This window comes from Conger conger, chromosome 1 (assembly GCF_963514075.1).
Source record: "Conger conger chromosome 1, fConCon1.1, whole genome shotgun sequence".
Lineage (NCBI taxonomy): Eukaryota > Metazoa > Chordata > Actinopteri > Anguilliformes > Congridae > Conger > Conger conger.
In genome coordinates, this window is record NC_083760.1 from 10,516,691 (window position 1) to 10,533,512 (window position 16,822).

General features: G+C 44.7%; 2 protein-coding genes across 2 annotated transcripts in view; both read right to left on the reverse strand.

Moving 5' to 3' along the window:
• plekhd1 (pleckstrin homology domain containing, family D (with coiled-coil domains) member 1) overlaps positions 1-6,011 on the reverse strand; it is a 12,951-nt gene extending 6,940 nt beyond the window's left edge. The window contains exons 1-8 of the mRNA XM_061222701.1: positions 5,863-6,011; positions 5,131-5,224; positions 3,309-3,398; positions 2,644-2,720; positions 2,421-2,512; positions 1,991-2,043; positions 1,138-1,232; positions 1-58 (exon numbers count right to left, since the gene is read on the reverse strand). The exon at positions 1-58 is cut by the window's left edge and continues 36 nt beyond it. Coding sequence (XP_061078685.1) covers positions 1-58; positions 1,138-1,232; positions 1,991-2,043; positions 2,421-2,512; positions 2,644-2,720; positions 3,309-3,398; positions 5,131-5,224; positions 5,863-6,011 — 708 coding nt within the window. The remainder of the gene's footprint in view (positions 59-1,137; positions 1,233-1,990; positions 2,044-2,420; positions 2,513-2,643; positions 2,721-3,308; positions 3,399-5,130; positions 5,225-5,862) is intronic.
• A 3,953-nt stretch (positions 6,012-9,964) lies between these two features.
• slc39a9 (solute carrier family 39 member 9) lies at positions 9,965-15,856 on the reverse strand. Its single transcript, XM_061222884.1, has 7 exons — positions 15,117-15,856; positions 14,499-14,607; positions 13,700-13,906; positions 12,907-12,975; positions 12,069-12,154; positions 11,563-11,697; positions 9,965-10,374 (listed from the first exon to the last, which is right to left on the reverse strand). Exons 1-7 carry the CDS (start codon positions 15,210-15,212, stop codon positions 10,141-10,143), a joined length of 936 nt encoding a protein of 311 aa, XP_061078868.1. The 5' UTR covers positions 15,213-15,856; the 3' UTR covers positions 9,965-10,140.
• Positions 15,857-16,822: the final 966 nt, after the last annotated feature.

Below are 16,822 nucleotides of genomic sequence, written 5' to 3' on the forward strand. Positions count from 1 at the left end.
GAGCTCCTCCTTCTCCATCTCCACTCCTTTCAGAGAATACGCTGTACCATCCAATTCCCTGTCAACACGCAGCACATACATGTTCACACGTTACATGCACACACCTGCAGCACATACACACCAGCATGCTAAATACACACACCTGCAGCACATACACACCAACATGCTAAATACACAAACCTGCAGCACATACACACCAACATGCTAAATACACACACCTGCAGCACATACACACCAACATGCTAAATACACACACCTGCAGCACATACACGCCAACATGCTAAATAAATACACATACTGCACATACATGCTAACATGTTAAATACATACACCTTACATACATGTTAAAATGAGTAAATTGATTAAGTTTAAGTTATTTAAAAGTTAATCATGTTTTTTTCTGAGGTGAGTATCCATGGTATAAGCAGGATCCACCGCTCTGAGGTGCAATGTATGAAGGCAAAGCACTTTGGTTTGAGGCCACCTCACACCCACTGCATTATGATCCCATCATCTCCACATAAAGACCCACAGCCTATCATTAGATTATATGAGATTAGATTACACTACATTACACCTTACATTACATTAGATTTTAGACTTCACTTTCCACTTCTAGGAAAATGGGCCTCTGGCCTCACCAAGAGGAGATACATTCAAGACATAAATGACAAAACATAATTCAGGATGATGCATTGTGTAAAATACATTACAGCAATGCACACTGGATATATGATTTTAACATGAAGAGCAGCAGAGCAGAAGTCTGATTAACCTTTTAAGGTGTGTAATTAGATTTTTATTGTAATTAGAATGTTCTTGACTGAACATTCTAATGCTGATGTAACAATCACTACTGTTAACTGAAAGCAGTGGAGTTCTAGAACGCTGACTGAGAATTTTGAAAAAACATTCCGAACGGCCCACTCGACAAAGGGTTAAGAGAGAAGTCTATAGTGTGTGAGGATGTGCTGGCTTCAGAAGGCGCCCAATAGTCGGGACAAATGATTTATTATATATTCCCACTGGCCCTGGCCATTCAGTAAGTGTGAAGGTCGTGGCGTACACAAAAAAACAGCTCAAATAACCCTGATAGCAACAGCCACTGCTGCTATGGACAGTAAGAGTTCCTCTTACACTTTGATCTGTTCTTGCTCCGTCCTCAGCTCTGAAACCACCTCCTCAAACCTCTGCTTCTCCTCCTCCAGAACCTGATTCACCCGCTCCAGCTCCTACACAACACACACACACCACACACAGTCACAACACATACACACACACACAACACACACAGTCACACACACATACAGAGTCACAACACATACACACACACACACAGTCACAACAGACACAGAGTAACAATAACAGACAAAACACACACACACACAGAGGTGGACAGTACCGCACAACACAGATACACACACAATCACAATCCACACAGGGACAAACAGCCACAACACCCACAGCTACGACATACAATACACACAGTACAAATAATACACATGCAACACACAATACTTTGTGTGTTGTGTATGCAGCCCCAATACACTTAAAATACACAATCCCAACCGTTACAATTGACCCCCCCCCCTCCCCACACACACACACACACACACACACACACACACACACACACATACAGAGACGGCATGCCAGCATGCAGCGTTATCTCTTTGGAAGACCGGTGATTAAATAAAGACTGGATCATTAGCACAGCAGGTCTGAGCAGAATTCGGTGTGTGGGGGCGACGGGATGACATCTTTTTTTTCTTTCTTTTTTTTTTTTTACATTATATGCTGACACTCTTATCCAAAGCGACTTACAGTCGATTAGATTAAGCAGGAGACAATCCAATGCAGGTTAAGGGCCTTGCTCAAGGGCCCAACGGCTGTGCAGATCGTATTGTGGCTACATCGAACCACCGACCTTGCGGGTCCCAGTCATGCACCTTAACCACTACGCTACAGGCCGCCCAACACGACATCTCACCTCCTTCTGCTCCCTCTGCAGACAGAGCTCCTCCGTCTCCTCCATCAGTTTATCTGGGTACAGAGAAAGAGCACCACCCCGCCGTGAAATCCAGATATGCCAGCTTAACCCGCTTTAAGATTGAGATAGTCATAAGCCGGTCTAGGTGGATATGACAGGTTTTATAAATGGTGTAGATATTTTGGCTTTGTTTAACTAAGACGGGCGGAACATGATCAATTACCCGATTACCACAAAGGAAAGAGCGTGGCCAACATACGTCACATGTACATTAAAGCGTGATGTCATTGGATGCCATCTTAGAAAATAAAGCAGATGGGTGTTGCTAAGCATTCCATACAGCCAACACCAAGTTTTCTTTCAGGGGGCTCTGAATTCCAAGCTATACCCCTGCTCCTCTGTCTTCCATTCCAGGAGTACTCCATCTTACCCAAGTACTCCTGCTTCTCCTTGGCCAGCTGCAGCCCCTGCGCCTCCAGACTCTCGATCATGGCCTCTCCGAGCTGGGCGTTCTTCCAGGTGCTGAGAACACAGAGGGGCCAGAGAGAGAGAGACAGGTCAGAGGTCAGCGCTGAAGAGCAGAGAGGCCACTCACGTTCGTTCACGTTCGCTCTCTCCGGGGGGGGGGGTCTCCCTACGGCGCGACGGCTCACACTTTTCCAGACTCCTGCAGAAGCTCCGCCCACTGGGCCTGCTCCGCCTCCGAGTCTGCCGCCAGGACGACGTCGCCCTGGAGACACGGAACCCGGGGAAGGGATGGAGATGGAGAGGAAGAGGAAGAGGAAGAGACGGAGGAAAACAACCTCAGGATAACAACTCTGTTACCATCATCATCATCATCATCATCAGAAGCATTGGCGGCGTTACCAAAGTCATCGAGTGAGCAACTGCGATGCTGATTGTACCGTAAACAGCGATGCCAATAACACTATGACACCCCTGTCATTGGATGCAGTGGATAGCACTGTGTGGCCTCATAAGGAGAAGGTCTATGGTTTGAATACCGGCCGGGGATTTGCATGTGGGCGGCCTGTAGCATAGTGGTTAAGGTGCATGACTGGGACAGACAAGGTTGGTGGTTTGAATCCCAGTGTAGCCACAATAAGATCTGCACAGCCGTTGGGCCCTTGAGCAAGGCCCTTAACCCTGCATTGCTCCAGGGGAGGACTGTCTCCTGCTTAGTCTAATCAACTGTACGTCGCTCTGGATAAGAGCGTCTGCCAAATGCCATTAATGTAATGTAATGTAATGCATGTGCTCAGTGAACCTACCCTGTATAAATAAAGGATAAATATATTCAAAATGGTGGAGAACTCACAGTGAAGTCCTCGTGGTTGATGGTCACGGCGAAAGGCATCCCCTGCTCCTCTTTAGGTGTGACCACACACCCTCCCAGGGGGATCACTCCCTGAAGAGCCCCAAAGAGGAGAGAGATGAGGGACTGCTTTAGGAAGATGAAGCAATACAAGATGAAGATGGAGATGAAGCAATACAAACAGCATTGCTTAGGCTAAGAGCAAATCTGACCAAAGAGAGAAATTATTTTCTTTCTTTTTTTTTTACTGAAACAAACTGAAGTTATATCCTCTCTCAAAGACACAAACGGTGACAATAAAACAACAGGAGGGGAGGCTACATTTTCCTGGGCTGCCTGTTCAAAATGTTACGCACCCATTTATTAATTCTACTAAAATAACATTCGGTTAAAACAGTAAAACCTCATCGGATCAAGGGCACATTTTTATCATGGGTACATTTTTTAAAACCTGATCTACCTAATTACATTTTTAATCTGATCGAGGCATTTTGCTGAGTGCATGAAACATGGTGAATTAGTCACGTGTATTCCTTAGCAATAGAAGCAACAGTTTGTTGTAATCTTTTAAAAAATCTTGGTCAGTTCTCCTTGAGTGTTAAGCAGCAATTGAGTCACTGAGTTATTTTCCCCTTCTATATACTATAACCTAATCCTTTTTAGTACTTACATGCCTGTGGTAATTACATTTTATTATCTTCTTAAGAGGCAGTTCACAGCTAACAATAACTGTAAAAACTAGCAAACTTTAATGTTATTAGCATCAGATTGCCTAATTAACACACTTTAGCATTATCATATTTTTACACGTAAGCATTCTCCATGCAGGGTGCGACCAGGCAGCATACAAACTGCACCCTGAGTCATCTCTTTCTACAGGACCATAATCAGTGCTCCTGACACTTCCAGAGTCATCTTTCATTGAGCAGTTTTCAGGAAACGGCAGTTTTCCAGCTCCTGTCCCGCTGTGTATTCCCGTGTCAGCAGCAGAGATGAAGCTCTCAGACCCATTTTGTTTCGCACATTGATTATTTCCCTTTGTCCTCAGCATTATAAATTCCTCTCATATTATAATGACAGGAGACCTGTGAGGTCATGTGCACTCCCCATTTTCATTAGGAACGTACGTACATGAAGGTTTGACAAAGCCAATTATTTTCCAAAGGACGCAGAATGCGCTTTATCACAAGAGGATGGTTCAGTCTGGTTACTCTGACTCATCCAAAATGTGTTAATGAGGTCACACTACGGTCACACTACATCATTACCTTTTTCCCCTGGTACTTTTTTTATATCCCATCCTATAACTCCACATGACTTCATGACAATACACTTCACCACAAGTGACACAAAACTCAGAGTACATCATCATTCAGATATCGTCTCCCACCTGCACCATGTTCCTGACACACAAACCAACAGGATTGTACTAGGAAAACATATTGACTTTGGGGTGGATGTTGAAGTATCAATAAACATACTCACTTTGGGGTGGATGTTGAAGTATCTGTAAACATACTCACTTTGGGGTGGATGTTGAAGTATCAATAAACACTCACTTTGGGGTGGATGTTGAAGTATCAATAAACACACTCACTTTGGGGTGGATGTTGAAGTATCAATAAACACACTCACTTTGGGGTGGATGTTGAAGTATCAATAAACATACTCACTTTGGGGTGGATGTCGAAGTATCAATAAACATACTCACTTTGGGGTGGATGTTGAAGTATCAATAAACATACTCACTTTGGGGTGGATGTCGAAGTATCAATAAACACACTTACTTTGGGGTGGATGTTGAAGTATCAATAAACACACTCACTTTGGGGTGGATGTTGAAATATCGGTTTGTATCAAAGTTCCTCTTCTCATTCTCAGCATAGTAGAGGAGGAAGCTGTCTTTAATGATGAAGAATCTATTGGACAATCAGAGAGATGCAGATGTGATACCAGAGGTTAAACTAAAGGTGCACAACTCAGGTCCTGGAGGGCCTGAGTTATGTTCCAACCAATTACTGTCATTTTAGTTTTCTGGAAGCTCTAGAAATTATGCTGGTTCGCTCCTGTACATGAGCAGAGTTCAATCTTTAGGATACACTTGCAGTCTGCAGCTGAATGTCCAATCAATAATTTTTTTTTAGCTAATTAAATAATTAAGAGCAGAAGCGGATACTTATACTAAAGACACACATACAAGATACACACATACTGTACACATACACACACATTTATACACGCAATATAAAGTGAGTACTCACTGATCAACTGTTCACTATTGAACCTGATTAATGCATGTGCTCAATTTATAATGTTGCCCTAGAATGCAACTGATAGCATGCAAATAAAACAATACCAATGTTTTTTTTGTTTTATTTTACACTACATCTCTCAAGCCAATAGCAAGCACGAAAAGAATTGCAGGGAATGGTGAACTCACTACTAATGCCCTATATAACACAGTCCTCTGATGTAGACTGCGGTGTTGTAATTGCACGGCTCTGAAATGAGACTTGCGGTGTTTTCAGTGTATCTGAGCGTCTGAGGGCAGGCTCACCTGCGGGCCCACTTGGCGGAGGGCCGTCCGAACGACTTCTTCCACAGCACCCCGTGCAGCTGCACCTTGGTGCTGATGTCCAGCGCGTCCGAGTCGGCCTGCTCCATGGGGGTCCAGCGCAGCAGTGAGGAGGGCCGGGAGGAGAACATGGCCGAGGGAGGAGAGGAGCGGACCGGGGCGGCGGTAAAAATAGAACCGGCAGAAAAAAAAAACCCCCCAACAAAAGTCCGATAAACCGCTGAGGTGGAACGATACAGCTGCCAATAACCCCATCAGCCGGAGGCAGTCTGAGAGGATATAAAACCCAGTAGAGAGAGGGAGAGAGGGGGAGGGAGAGAGAGAGAGAGAGAGAGAGAGAGAGAGGGAGGGAGAGAGAGAGAGAAGGAGAGAGCGAGAGAGTGAGAGGGGGAGAGAGAGAGGGAAGGAGAGAGAGAGCGGGAAAGAGACAGAGGTGTAGAGAGAGAGAGGAAGGGAGAGTGAGAGAGAGAGAGAGAGAGAGAGAGAGAGGGAGAGGGAGAGAGAGCAGCGGGGAACTAAATCTGAGGCAGGTCAATATATACAAGTCATGCACATCAACAGTGAAAAGCTGTTTGTGGAAAGACTTATTGTTCTTACAGACCCATTAAACCTTTGACATGTAGGGGTACCAGGTATACACACGCACACACGCACGCACACACACACACGTACGTACACACAGGACTCCTGATAATTCTGACTAATGTTGGACTCCTGCTCCTGAATACAAACAAGAAATTAAGCAGAAAAGAACTAAAACCGTTACAGAAAGATGTTGTAAAACAGTAGACTTCTGCAAATTTTACGACATTCTTAGATCGCTTGTCAAGTATACGACTTCTTGTTCAAATCCAGTTTCACACAGGATTACATTTTTCAGTAAAATCCTCCTCATCACCTCACTGAAACTCACCTCATTAAATGTTCAATTTATTTCATGAGACAAACTATGGGTTTGGAGAGGAAACCACCTGCATAGACCCATTGTGAGCTCCTCCCAACATTTCTACATTTTTTAAAATACCCCTTTAAACTAACCGATCAGGTCCCCAAGACTATAGTAGCAGAACCAGCTCAAAGGAGCCCCTCTACAACGCATTTACAGTAGACCTTAAAGGGAAATGCAAAGCAAGTTCTAGATCTAGAACACTTCTTAGCAACATATGCATGCATTGACAGGGACTGAATCCACTAATGCATGTACTACACGCCTAATGCAAGGGGATTTACAACATATGGACCCTCCCCTCTGCACTGAGAGCTGTGTGGATTTATGTACAACACCACTTAGTGAGGTAGGAGTCAGAAAGTGCTCCATTGATATGGGCTGCCACTCTCATAGGGAGCAACAGACATTAGCCCTAATTGCAAGCATAGATACATCAAAGTGAATCTAACCCTATGGAAGTGTGAAGTATCGCCCATTATATATATACATTTTTATTCTGTATGTAAAGGTGTTGATTGTATGCCGTTTGTGGTCAATTGTAACATTTGCCTGAACTGCATCCGTCTGTCTCTATGCCTGTATGTGTTTTTCACCTATGTATAAGGGTCTCACCTGAAGAGATTCTAATCTCAATGTGATCACCAATTTCAAATGAAGGATTAATAATATAATTCTGAACTGTCCAGCCTAAAAAGGTCCTGCTCATGTTTTCCACTTAGTCACGTTCATCGAACGTGTGGCCGTCCTTCAGGAATCTTTAAGAAATCAAGAGACACAATTCTTCAGATTGCACCTATTTAAAAAACTTTATTTAAATCATCATAAAACACATAGTTCTGTAACAACTGTTAAAGTTTTTTTTTGTTTTTGTTTTTTACAATCGAAAGAAAAAAAGAAAAAAAGAAAGTAAAGATAAGGCAGACTCCCTGTGGAATGATCACATGTAAACCATAAGAACCGACAACAGAAGCCCCCCTCCAACCCAGCACCGAGCCCCCCTGCCTTCCCCACCCACCTCAGGGTGTGTGTGTGTGGGGGGGGGGGGGTCCAGAACCTTCTACTGACTGTAGGAGGGGAGGTCTTTTCCCTTTTACAGAACATTACACTGTTTGAGAAAATCAACAGTACGTTAGGCAGGAGAACTGCCCCAGCCGATCAGTATGCCACCTCATCACTCTCGTCCAATTGCAATACTGCATTAACACCCCTCCCCCCACACCCTTCCCTTAAGCCCTGGCCCTGCAGGGTATAAAACGAGTGAACCAGGCTCTCTAACAGTGGGTACAAAGCTAACGGACTCCGTTCTGCAGAGACGCTGGAGGGGCCGTGATTAAATCAGGTGAGGAGCGCCTCCATTAACTCAAGACAGGAAACCGCGGAGGTGGGGTCGGCTTACACGTAGAGAGAGAAAAAAACAAAAACAAGAACAAGCTTGCTGGATCTGACGCTTCAGGAGGGGGGGAGGGTGTCGGTCACGTCTGAAGAAGCTGGCTGAAATGGTTCAGTCATTTTTTTTTTTAAATAAACACTGACCGCCCTGTACAACACTGGCCTTCACTTGATTAATAATAAAAGTTACTGCAAATCACAGTTTCTCCCACCCGCACCCCCGTGACATGCGTCTCGCACTTCACTCTCCATTCGGGGTCCATCGGGAGGAGATTAAATCCTCACACGCCGCGTCAGACAGAGCTTCCCAGAGGCCTCGAGCTGAGAGCACTTGATTGTGGAAAAAAATGTTGATATGTACAGAATATACATCAGCTCGGCCCAAAGTCAGGCCAACAATACCCACAATCCTCACCGCGCGGCATGCACGAAGCCATCGGCCCGCTTACCTTCTGACGTTAAAGACTACTTCACTGCCGTTTTACAGACTCGACCGTGCGGCAAATGTTACGAGATTATTGCTTACATCGGACAAGGAAAAGAAAATGAACAACAGTCAATATAATAATATATTAATAGGACAAACGCCAGGAATTCGTCAACATGACACCGTTTGAGACTCGAGGTTGAACGGGACTGTTTTTCTTCCCCCCCCCCCGTCTGCCTCGTCAAAAAACGTTAGCCTTGACCAGTAACATCAGCCATTTTGTTGAGGAATCAAAGGTTCCTGTAGACCAAAGTTATGTGGCCCTGCTGCTACCTGCTCTTATTTTCAATCTAAAACCACACTGTACTGGTCCCTCTATTCAACAAATATTAAAGAATTCAAATTAAAGTCCTCCCTCCTGCTCACAACAAACATAAACATGATTATAAAAATACATTAGTACTTCAACACACTGGTTAAAGTCTACTCATTTCATGTCGGCGTATAGTTAACTACATCAGGCCTCCTCACTCAGTGATGAGGAGAGCTAGAGTGATCATCAGATACAGCTCCCGGATCAGGAAAATGGCCGACACATTGGCAACTCAGGATCATTGACAGAAGGCGAAGCTGTATGACATGGTACATTAAGAGCACAGGAAACACAGATAATTATCCCGGTGGATTACCAAGGTGACAAGGGGAAAAGTGTTAGATATCCTCAGGAACACATTCATTTGGTAATCTGACTAGATCTGAAGTGATGTTTGATTAAAAAAAAAAATCAATTAAAGGTGAGGTTACTGTATTTACACAATATTTTTTAAAGAAACTGCAATCAAACATTCAGAAATGGATTTGGGTGGAGCTTCTATCGGTCTCTTTGACATACAGAAATCTCTGTAATTCGTTCATCTGAAGCTGTGTGCCACAAAGAAATTACAGCTGCTAAATTATACATGAGATATCTGCAATTTTCTGTGAGTCTCGCCATTGTTGGCACAACCCCGTTTTTAATTTGTTTGCGATTAACATAAATAAAAAAATCTTTGAGAATCCAAAACCTATACTTTCACGGATATAACCATGATCCTCAAACAATAACCGAAGAGGAATTAACACCACCGCACTGATAAGTCAGAAACCTAACCCCAGATTCCCCTCAAAAGCATTTCATTAAAGTTAAAAAGTAAAAGCAGTCACCCGTCCCTGCTCAGGAAGAGAAAACACTCCCTCACGTCAACTGTGTCCACGTGCGAATGGGCCTTTATTCACGCGCTGAAACAACCCCCTCCCTCTGACCACCCCTCGTTCCGCGTTCCAGTCGCAATCACGGTCCCAGAACCACGAGGACGTCGACAAATCACACGATCCCACCGAGGAGCAGCAATGTTCAAAAATCTGTGCGGTTTGAGTTTTTTTTTTTTTTTTTCGTTTTTTTGGCCGCCATCTTGGAAAACCCTTTTTGCTATCACTACCGGCTCCGGAGCGCCCTCTAGTGTTGGTGCCCGATGGACAGTATCAGCGGGATCAGGCAGCCCAGCACCAGCGCCCCCACCTCCACCTTGCTGAGTCCCTTCCCCCCGTTCCCACCGCTGGGGGCGTGGCTGTGGCCTGTCCCGCCCACCTCCGGCAGGACGTGAACGGTGGCCACGTACAGGAAGGTCCCGGCCGAGAAGAGCATGGCCACGCCCGTGGCGTTGACCTCCGAGAGTGCCTCCTTACTGCTCTGCAGGGGGAGGAGAGGAGGAAACCACATCGGCAAACTACTCACGACGTTTCGGTGAACTAGCGTTAGATCATGTTTTAGTGTGCCACACCCGACGCTAGTTTTCATACTGATGTGTAAACCGCTTCAACAAACTACTCACCACACGTTTCTGTGAACTAGGGTTAAATCATGTTTAAGTGTGCCACACCTGATCTTAGTTTTTATACTGATGCATCAGCACATACTGTTACTTTACGTTTCTATTATTGTCCTTTTAGATTACTTCGTTTTTTTTTTTTACCCAATATAATGTTTTATGTTTTGAATGTATTGTTCTTTTGTCTCTTTTTTTAAAAAATAATTTTTATCCGATTTTTTTTCCTTTTTCTCCCAATTTGGTAGCCAATTGGACCCCGTCTGATTCAATTAGAGCTAGTATTAGATACACCGGCCCCACACCCCGTCCCTCGGCAGCCAACGGGAGAGCGACAAGCCTTCTTCAAGCCGTCTCGCCTCCCAAGTTGTGACCGTGATTCCGAGGCGCTCGAGGTGCTCGTTTTGTGCGGCGATCTACTAACGCTGCCAAGTCCCTCCCTGCCAATTATTGCTGCTCCACGTGAGCCGGCCAAACTTGGCTTTTGGCAGGACCGAGAATCGAACCCCGGTCCCCGGTGTGCAACTGCAGCAAACTGCAAGTCTGCTGCGTCTTAGCCTGTTGCGCCACCGCGGCTCTCATGTCTCTCATATTCTTATTGTCGCTCCGTATTATACTTTATGCAGTTCTATTTTATGCTTTTTCTGTGAGCTACCTCTGGGGAGGCAGAGGCTGGGAAACAGGGAAACGGGAGCCTGGTCAGTCAGGTAGAGGACACAGCTCCCAACAGGCTCAGGATGAGATCAGTGCAACTCTCCAGCTCTGGGCGTAATTAAAGTCAAACACACGTCTCTCTCCAGCAGTGAACTGACTCACCCCTGCACAGCAGGGCCCACAATGATGTCACAACTCATTGGCTGGCAAAATGTCAGCGTCTAACAGGCCACGATGAAACGAAATGAAGCATCAAGTTCTGCGGCCAGTCTGGGCTGGACTGAGGGCGATCGGGTTTGGCCGAAACCGGTCGGGTGCGGTCGAAACCGGTGTAGGCCGGTCGGTTGGAGAACACCGGAAGCGCTGCCGGGCCACCGGGGGGGGGGGCAGGAACGTACCTGACTGAGGCCCAGGAAGGTGAGCATAGCCAGGGCAGGGGCGGCCAGGGCGAACACCAGCAGGTGCTTACGGATGCGGTTCCTCTCCAGACCAGCGTGCATTAGGAAAGAGACCAGGCCGAATGCCGCCGGGGCCTGGCCACACAAAGGAGGGCAGGTTAGGTTTTCACTGACCTAAGACAAATACTACCAGTGTCCTGTGGCTATCAGTGCCCAAAACTATTCTACGATTTTGACAGACATCTATTCATAATATCTTTCAGACTGTATACAGTGTTTGTGTAAACATATGGCTGACTACTATAAGGAAAGAAATCATTTAGAATAACATTTTTTTTTGTTTTTTGTGGAAGGCAAGGTCCTGGAAGGGAAAGGGAGATTATTTCACAGACATCCTGATAACAGCTGATTCCTTAAGAGAACATGTAGACCATATGCACAAAAACAATAAAACAACACACAGTAAGAGACGCAGGAGATGGCGACAGACGAGCCGCTTCCTGTACCTTGTGTAACATGATGGCCACAAAGACGATGAGCTGCACGCTGGTCTGGGAAGTGGAGGCAGCAGCACCGAGAGCCACTCCATCAGCTGTGGGCACAGAGTGCAGTCTTAATCACGGAGCCAGTAGCATTAAAGCACACTGTAGAGCCTTAATCACAGAGCCAGTAGCATTAAAGCACACTGTAGAGCCTTAATCACAGAGCCAATAGCATTAAGGCACACTGTAGAGCCTTAATCACTGAGCCAATGGCATTAAAGCACAGAGTACAGTCTTAATCACAGAGCCAATAGCATGGGGCCACAGTACAGAGCCTTAATCACTGAGCCAGTAGCATAGGGGCATAGTACAGAGCCTTAATCACTGAGCAAATAGCATGGGGCCACAGTACAGAGCCTTAATCACTGAGCCAATGGCATTAAGGTACAGAATAGAGACTTAATCACTGAGCCAATAGCATAGGGGCATAGTACAGAGCCTAAATCACTGAGCCAATAGCATAGGGGCATAGTACAGAGCCTTAATCACGGAGCCAATAGCATTGGGACATAATAGAGCCTTAATCACTGAGCCAATAGCATAGGGACACAGTACAGCCTTAATCACGGTACCAATGGCATTAAAGCACATTTAAGCACAGATACTTAATCACCGAACCAATAGCAGGGTACAGAGCCATAACACTATGGGAACATTTTCCTTTACCCAAATACCGCATAAGCTAATCTTTACCAATAAACTCGGTTCCCATCTCACATTCAGTATATCCCTCCAACTATATCTCTCTTATCTTTACCCTTTGTTCCCCATTAGCCAGCCAGCCACCCCCCTCCACTCTTACCAGCAGCATGGACTACCAGGCCCAAGGTAGTGGTGATCTTTGAGGCCCCTGCCCGCCCAGATTCTGGATCTTAAGAGATGAACAGAAGAAGAAATGAAATATTATTAATAACAACATGATTTTGTTTCATATTTTTAAGGATTAATTTAGTCAAACATATTTCATTTCCTTTCCTACTTTAACGGAGAATTGAAAAAGGTAAAGCTCTATTTTTAACGGCCTTAAATACATAGTACATCGTAACACTTCAGCTGCTGACCAAGGCAGTGATATTAGGTACACACTGCTTCACTTGAAAAGTTCAATTAAATCCACTTCAGAAAACAATGTTTTACTGTATTTGGCACAGCTCTGGTTAAATGAAGATTCAAACATCACTGCCATTCTTGAGACTCGTATACTGTTCCTCTGCATAAATTATTCTTCAATAGAAATGAGACTGAACTTTACATGAACCTAAGCCTTTTTTATATCTACAACTGACCCATCAACATTCCAATAAATTTTACTTGCGCCAACTACACATACATAGTACATAACCTTAAATGGTTTATCCGCAATTTTTTCATATTTTGTGGATTTAGCTAAATTTGTGGTCACTGGCAATCACGAAAGTTATTTCTCCATTGCCATTGTGAGAAGATTAAATATATTATTTTATTGATAAAAAAAAGAAAAAAAAGATTGTCATATTTCTTAGTGACACCCCCTCCCCCATTATTCGAGTGAAGATTCAGCCCTTTAGGTTGAAGAAAAAAGATAGTTATTCAGCACAGCAAAACTGCTGACGGACCTTCAGTGCTGTGCACATGGGAGCTCCCGATCTGGTCCACCAGCAGCATGAAGACGAACCCCAGGACGAGCGACACCCCGATGTAGGCGTGCAGCTGCTCGTGACCGTGACCGTGGCCGTGGCCCCCGGGGACCTCCGCCTCGTCCACGACGGCCTTCTGGTCCAGGCTGGCCGCCGCCTCGCTCAGGGCGTGCACGTGGTGGCCCCCTGCGGTGCGCAGAGACAAAGCACCGGGCGTCTGAGCTCAACGCGTTCGCTGCCTCATACAGCGAGCTGGATGAGCAGACTAAACCGGATCTCACACATTCCCCCCTCCGTACAGTAATTCGTGAAACATGTGCAGACGCACGCACTCCTATACCTCACAATACCTACAATTAACATCTCGCACATACCTCCAGCACTTCCTGATACACACGGTGAATGGTTGGCATTCTATCCAAAGCGCTGTACAATTGATGCTTCTCATTCACCAATTTGCACAGACACTCGCACACCAACGGCGATTGGCTGCCACGCAAGGCACCAACCAGCTTGTTACGAAGGGGTCAGGTGTCTTGCTTCAACACACCCAGGGCAGGATTGAACCGGCAACCCTCCGACTGCCAGATGACTGCTCTTACTGCCTGAACCAATGTCGCCCCACCACACACACACTCCCATCAGCCTACACACGTGCAACATCAAACAGGAACATCCGTGTACATAAACAATCCTTCCTATGCTTCCCTGTACAAACAAACCATTTGCTCACTCACCTTCTAAAACCTCTGTAGAGCACTTAATACAGCACACTCACCCTCCAACACCTCTTCATAAAGTGCATGCACTCCCTCTGGTATAATGACGGCCAACGCAGTGCCACAGAGCAGTCCTGCCCCAAGCACCGTCACAAGCTTCAGCTTGTCCTAAGAAGAAAAGCAAAAGCGTTTCATATCCAAAGCGCATATCATTCATTTGAATGGTAAGTGTAGCGTATACGGCCGATTATAAACACTAAATTAAGAACAGACGACAATTTCACTCAATGTTAAATCCGTCATTGGAGTGTCGAAATAAAACTATGCAGGTTGTTTGCTTAGCAGGTAAACTGTATTTGTAGAGCATTAGACGGTCTGCATGTGACATCTCCAAAGCAAGCCCAGAGCTGTGATATTGTGAGAGGAAGGAAGGCAGGAGTGTACTGTGATATTGTAGGGACCACTCTGATTTCTGCAGTTAGCCACAGACAATCGGAGGTGATAAGTTAAGAATTTGTAGACAGGAATCATGTTAATCGTTTTTACAACAGAGAAAGAACAAATGTAGACGAATAACAGTCAGACGTGTGACAGAGCTAAAAGACGTAGGAGAATCCCCGGACACCCAGTGCACACAAACTCGTTAAACTAGTAAATTCTCAGTGTACATAACTTACCTCGGAAAAATTGACAGCCAAAGGAATGGTTCCAGCCACATAACATCCCACCAACATTGCCAGAGAAAGCAGACTGATCGAACTGAAATCGTCCATTTTTCCGCCCAAGAGTGGAATAGACAACTTGCGAAATATCTAATGTTTACCTATTAATTTGCAGGCTGACTACAGGAAGATCGTGAGTAACTAGGTAAACATTCAGCAACAAGTGCCACGTTAGCTGTATAGACTAGCAAGTTAGCAGGCAAGCAACACTAACAAACGACGAGCAGGCGAAAATGGCGTTGATTGTTCTTCTATAAGCTAACGTGGCTAGCTACCTAGTAGGCAATGCTATGACTGGCGACATTTGTTCGAAACACACACACGATCACTCGGTCACAGGCTAAAACTTCAGTTAAATAAGCACATATTCTTGGTGCGCGATTTAAACTTTTTTTCATTAGATGTTAAATGCCCGCCTCCGGGATGCAGCTAACGGGGTTGCAACCCACAACCAGCAGCAGCAACAATATTAGCTAGCTAGCAGTAGTTAGCCAGTATTAGTTTATCAAGCTCGAGATGCGTTTAAATACCTATATGACTAATCAGCTATTTCCCGGTTGCTGAACAAAGAGCACCATATTATCATATTTAGTCAAATATAAAAATTGTAGACAGACATATCGTTGTTCCCCTGCACAAACAGCCAGCTACATACCCATGGTGCAGTGGCTAAGAACAAGTTCCGACGTAAAAACATACTTCCGGTTGACCTACGAAGAGCGCTGGCGAATGCCACGTAAAAACTTGTCAGAAGCATTTCCCTAGCAGGTTTCAGCATATTAAATCGTATTTTATTGTCCAACAATGATGCCACAAATCGCAATCTTTTGGAACTCAGAATACTAAACCATTACAAATATTCCAAAATACTGGGCAACTGCACTTTCAAATAGATGCTGTGCGATAGAGTAGATTTATAATTAAAAGCACGTAGATCCTAACTCAGGTTTGTCGAATTACAAACCTCATTAATCGTGATCTTCAAAACGGTTTCAACGCCCTTACAAAACTCGACTCAACACAGCCTATACTTTTCTCACTTTTACCCCCTCCGACGTCTCGAAAGTGTACAAGCCGTGTGTTAATATCCAAGAACAGAGCGTGTAAAACGTCCAGGCTGCATTATACAATTCCTATTTAATGTTTGTGCTTCATACACATGCATGACATTAGATACCGTTGAGATGGTTAAGTGAAACCACCAAGCCATTTACATTTGATTAATACTTACCGTTGCCTAAACCTTAGCCATATTTATAAATGTGGGATTTTTATTTTTAAATAGGCCACGTTGAAGCCAGCATTTCAGGTCGAACATCATGCTCTTAACGCAGGAACAGATCCACAGATCCAATTCAGCAGTTTGCTTCCGTGCAGTTGCACATAACCTACTTGGTAGTTAGGGTTACAGAAACCAAGCGTCTCAAGCAGAAGTTTAGTTTTTTTTTGTTCGGTACGACTCCTAAATATCCAAACTCTAGTTGACAAGTTTGATCCGTAAAGGTTTATCAATGTTTTTTTTTTTTTTTACCACAACACTGACACAACGCGAATAAGGTTAGGAGGATTTGCTACCTAACCGCTGTCGCACTTGCTGCATTTCCCCCGATTCAACCCAACAAATGCAAGAATGAATTCAGTAATATTTTTTTTTACACAAG

Bases quoted from the DNA above. Each gene is read 5' to 3' on its own strand.
- slc39a9 (XM_061222884.1), bottom strand. From the start codon at position 15,212: ATGGACGATTTCAGTTCGATCAGTCTGCTTTCTCTGGCAATGTTGGTG. The intron at 12,976-13,699 runs GTCCGTCAGCAG...TCATCTCTTAAG, and splicing joins CCATGTGCACAGCACTGAAG to ATCCAGAATCTGGGCGGGCA. The intron at 12,155-12,906 runs GTAAGAGTGGAG...CTGTGCCCACAG, and splicing joins CCTGGTAGTCCATGCTGCTG to CTGATGGAGTGGCTCTCGGT.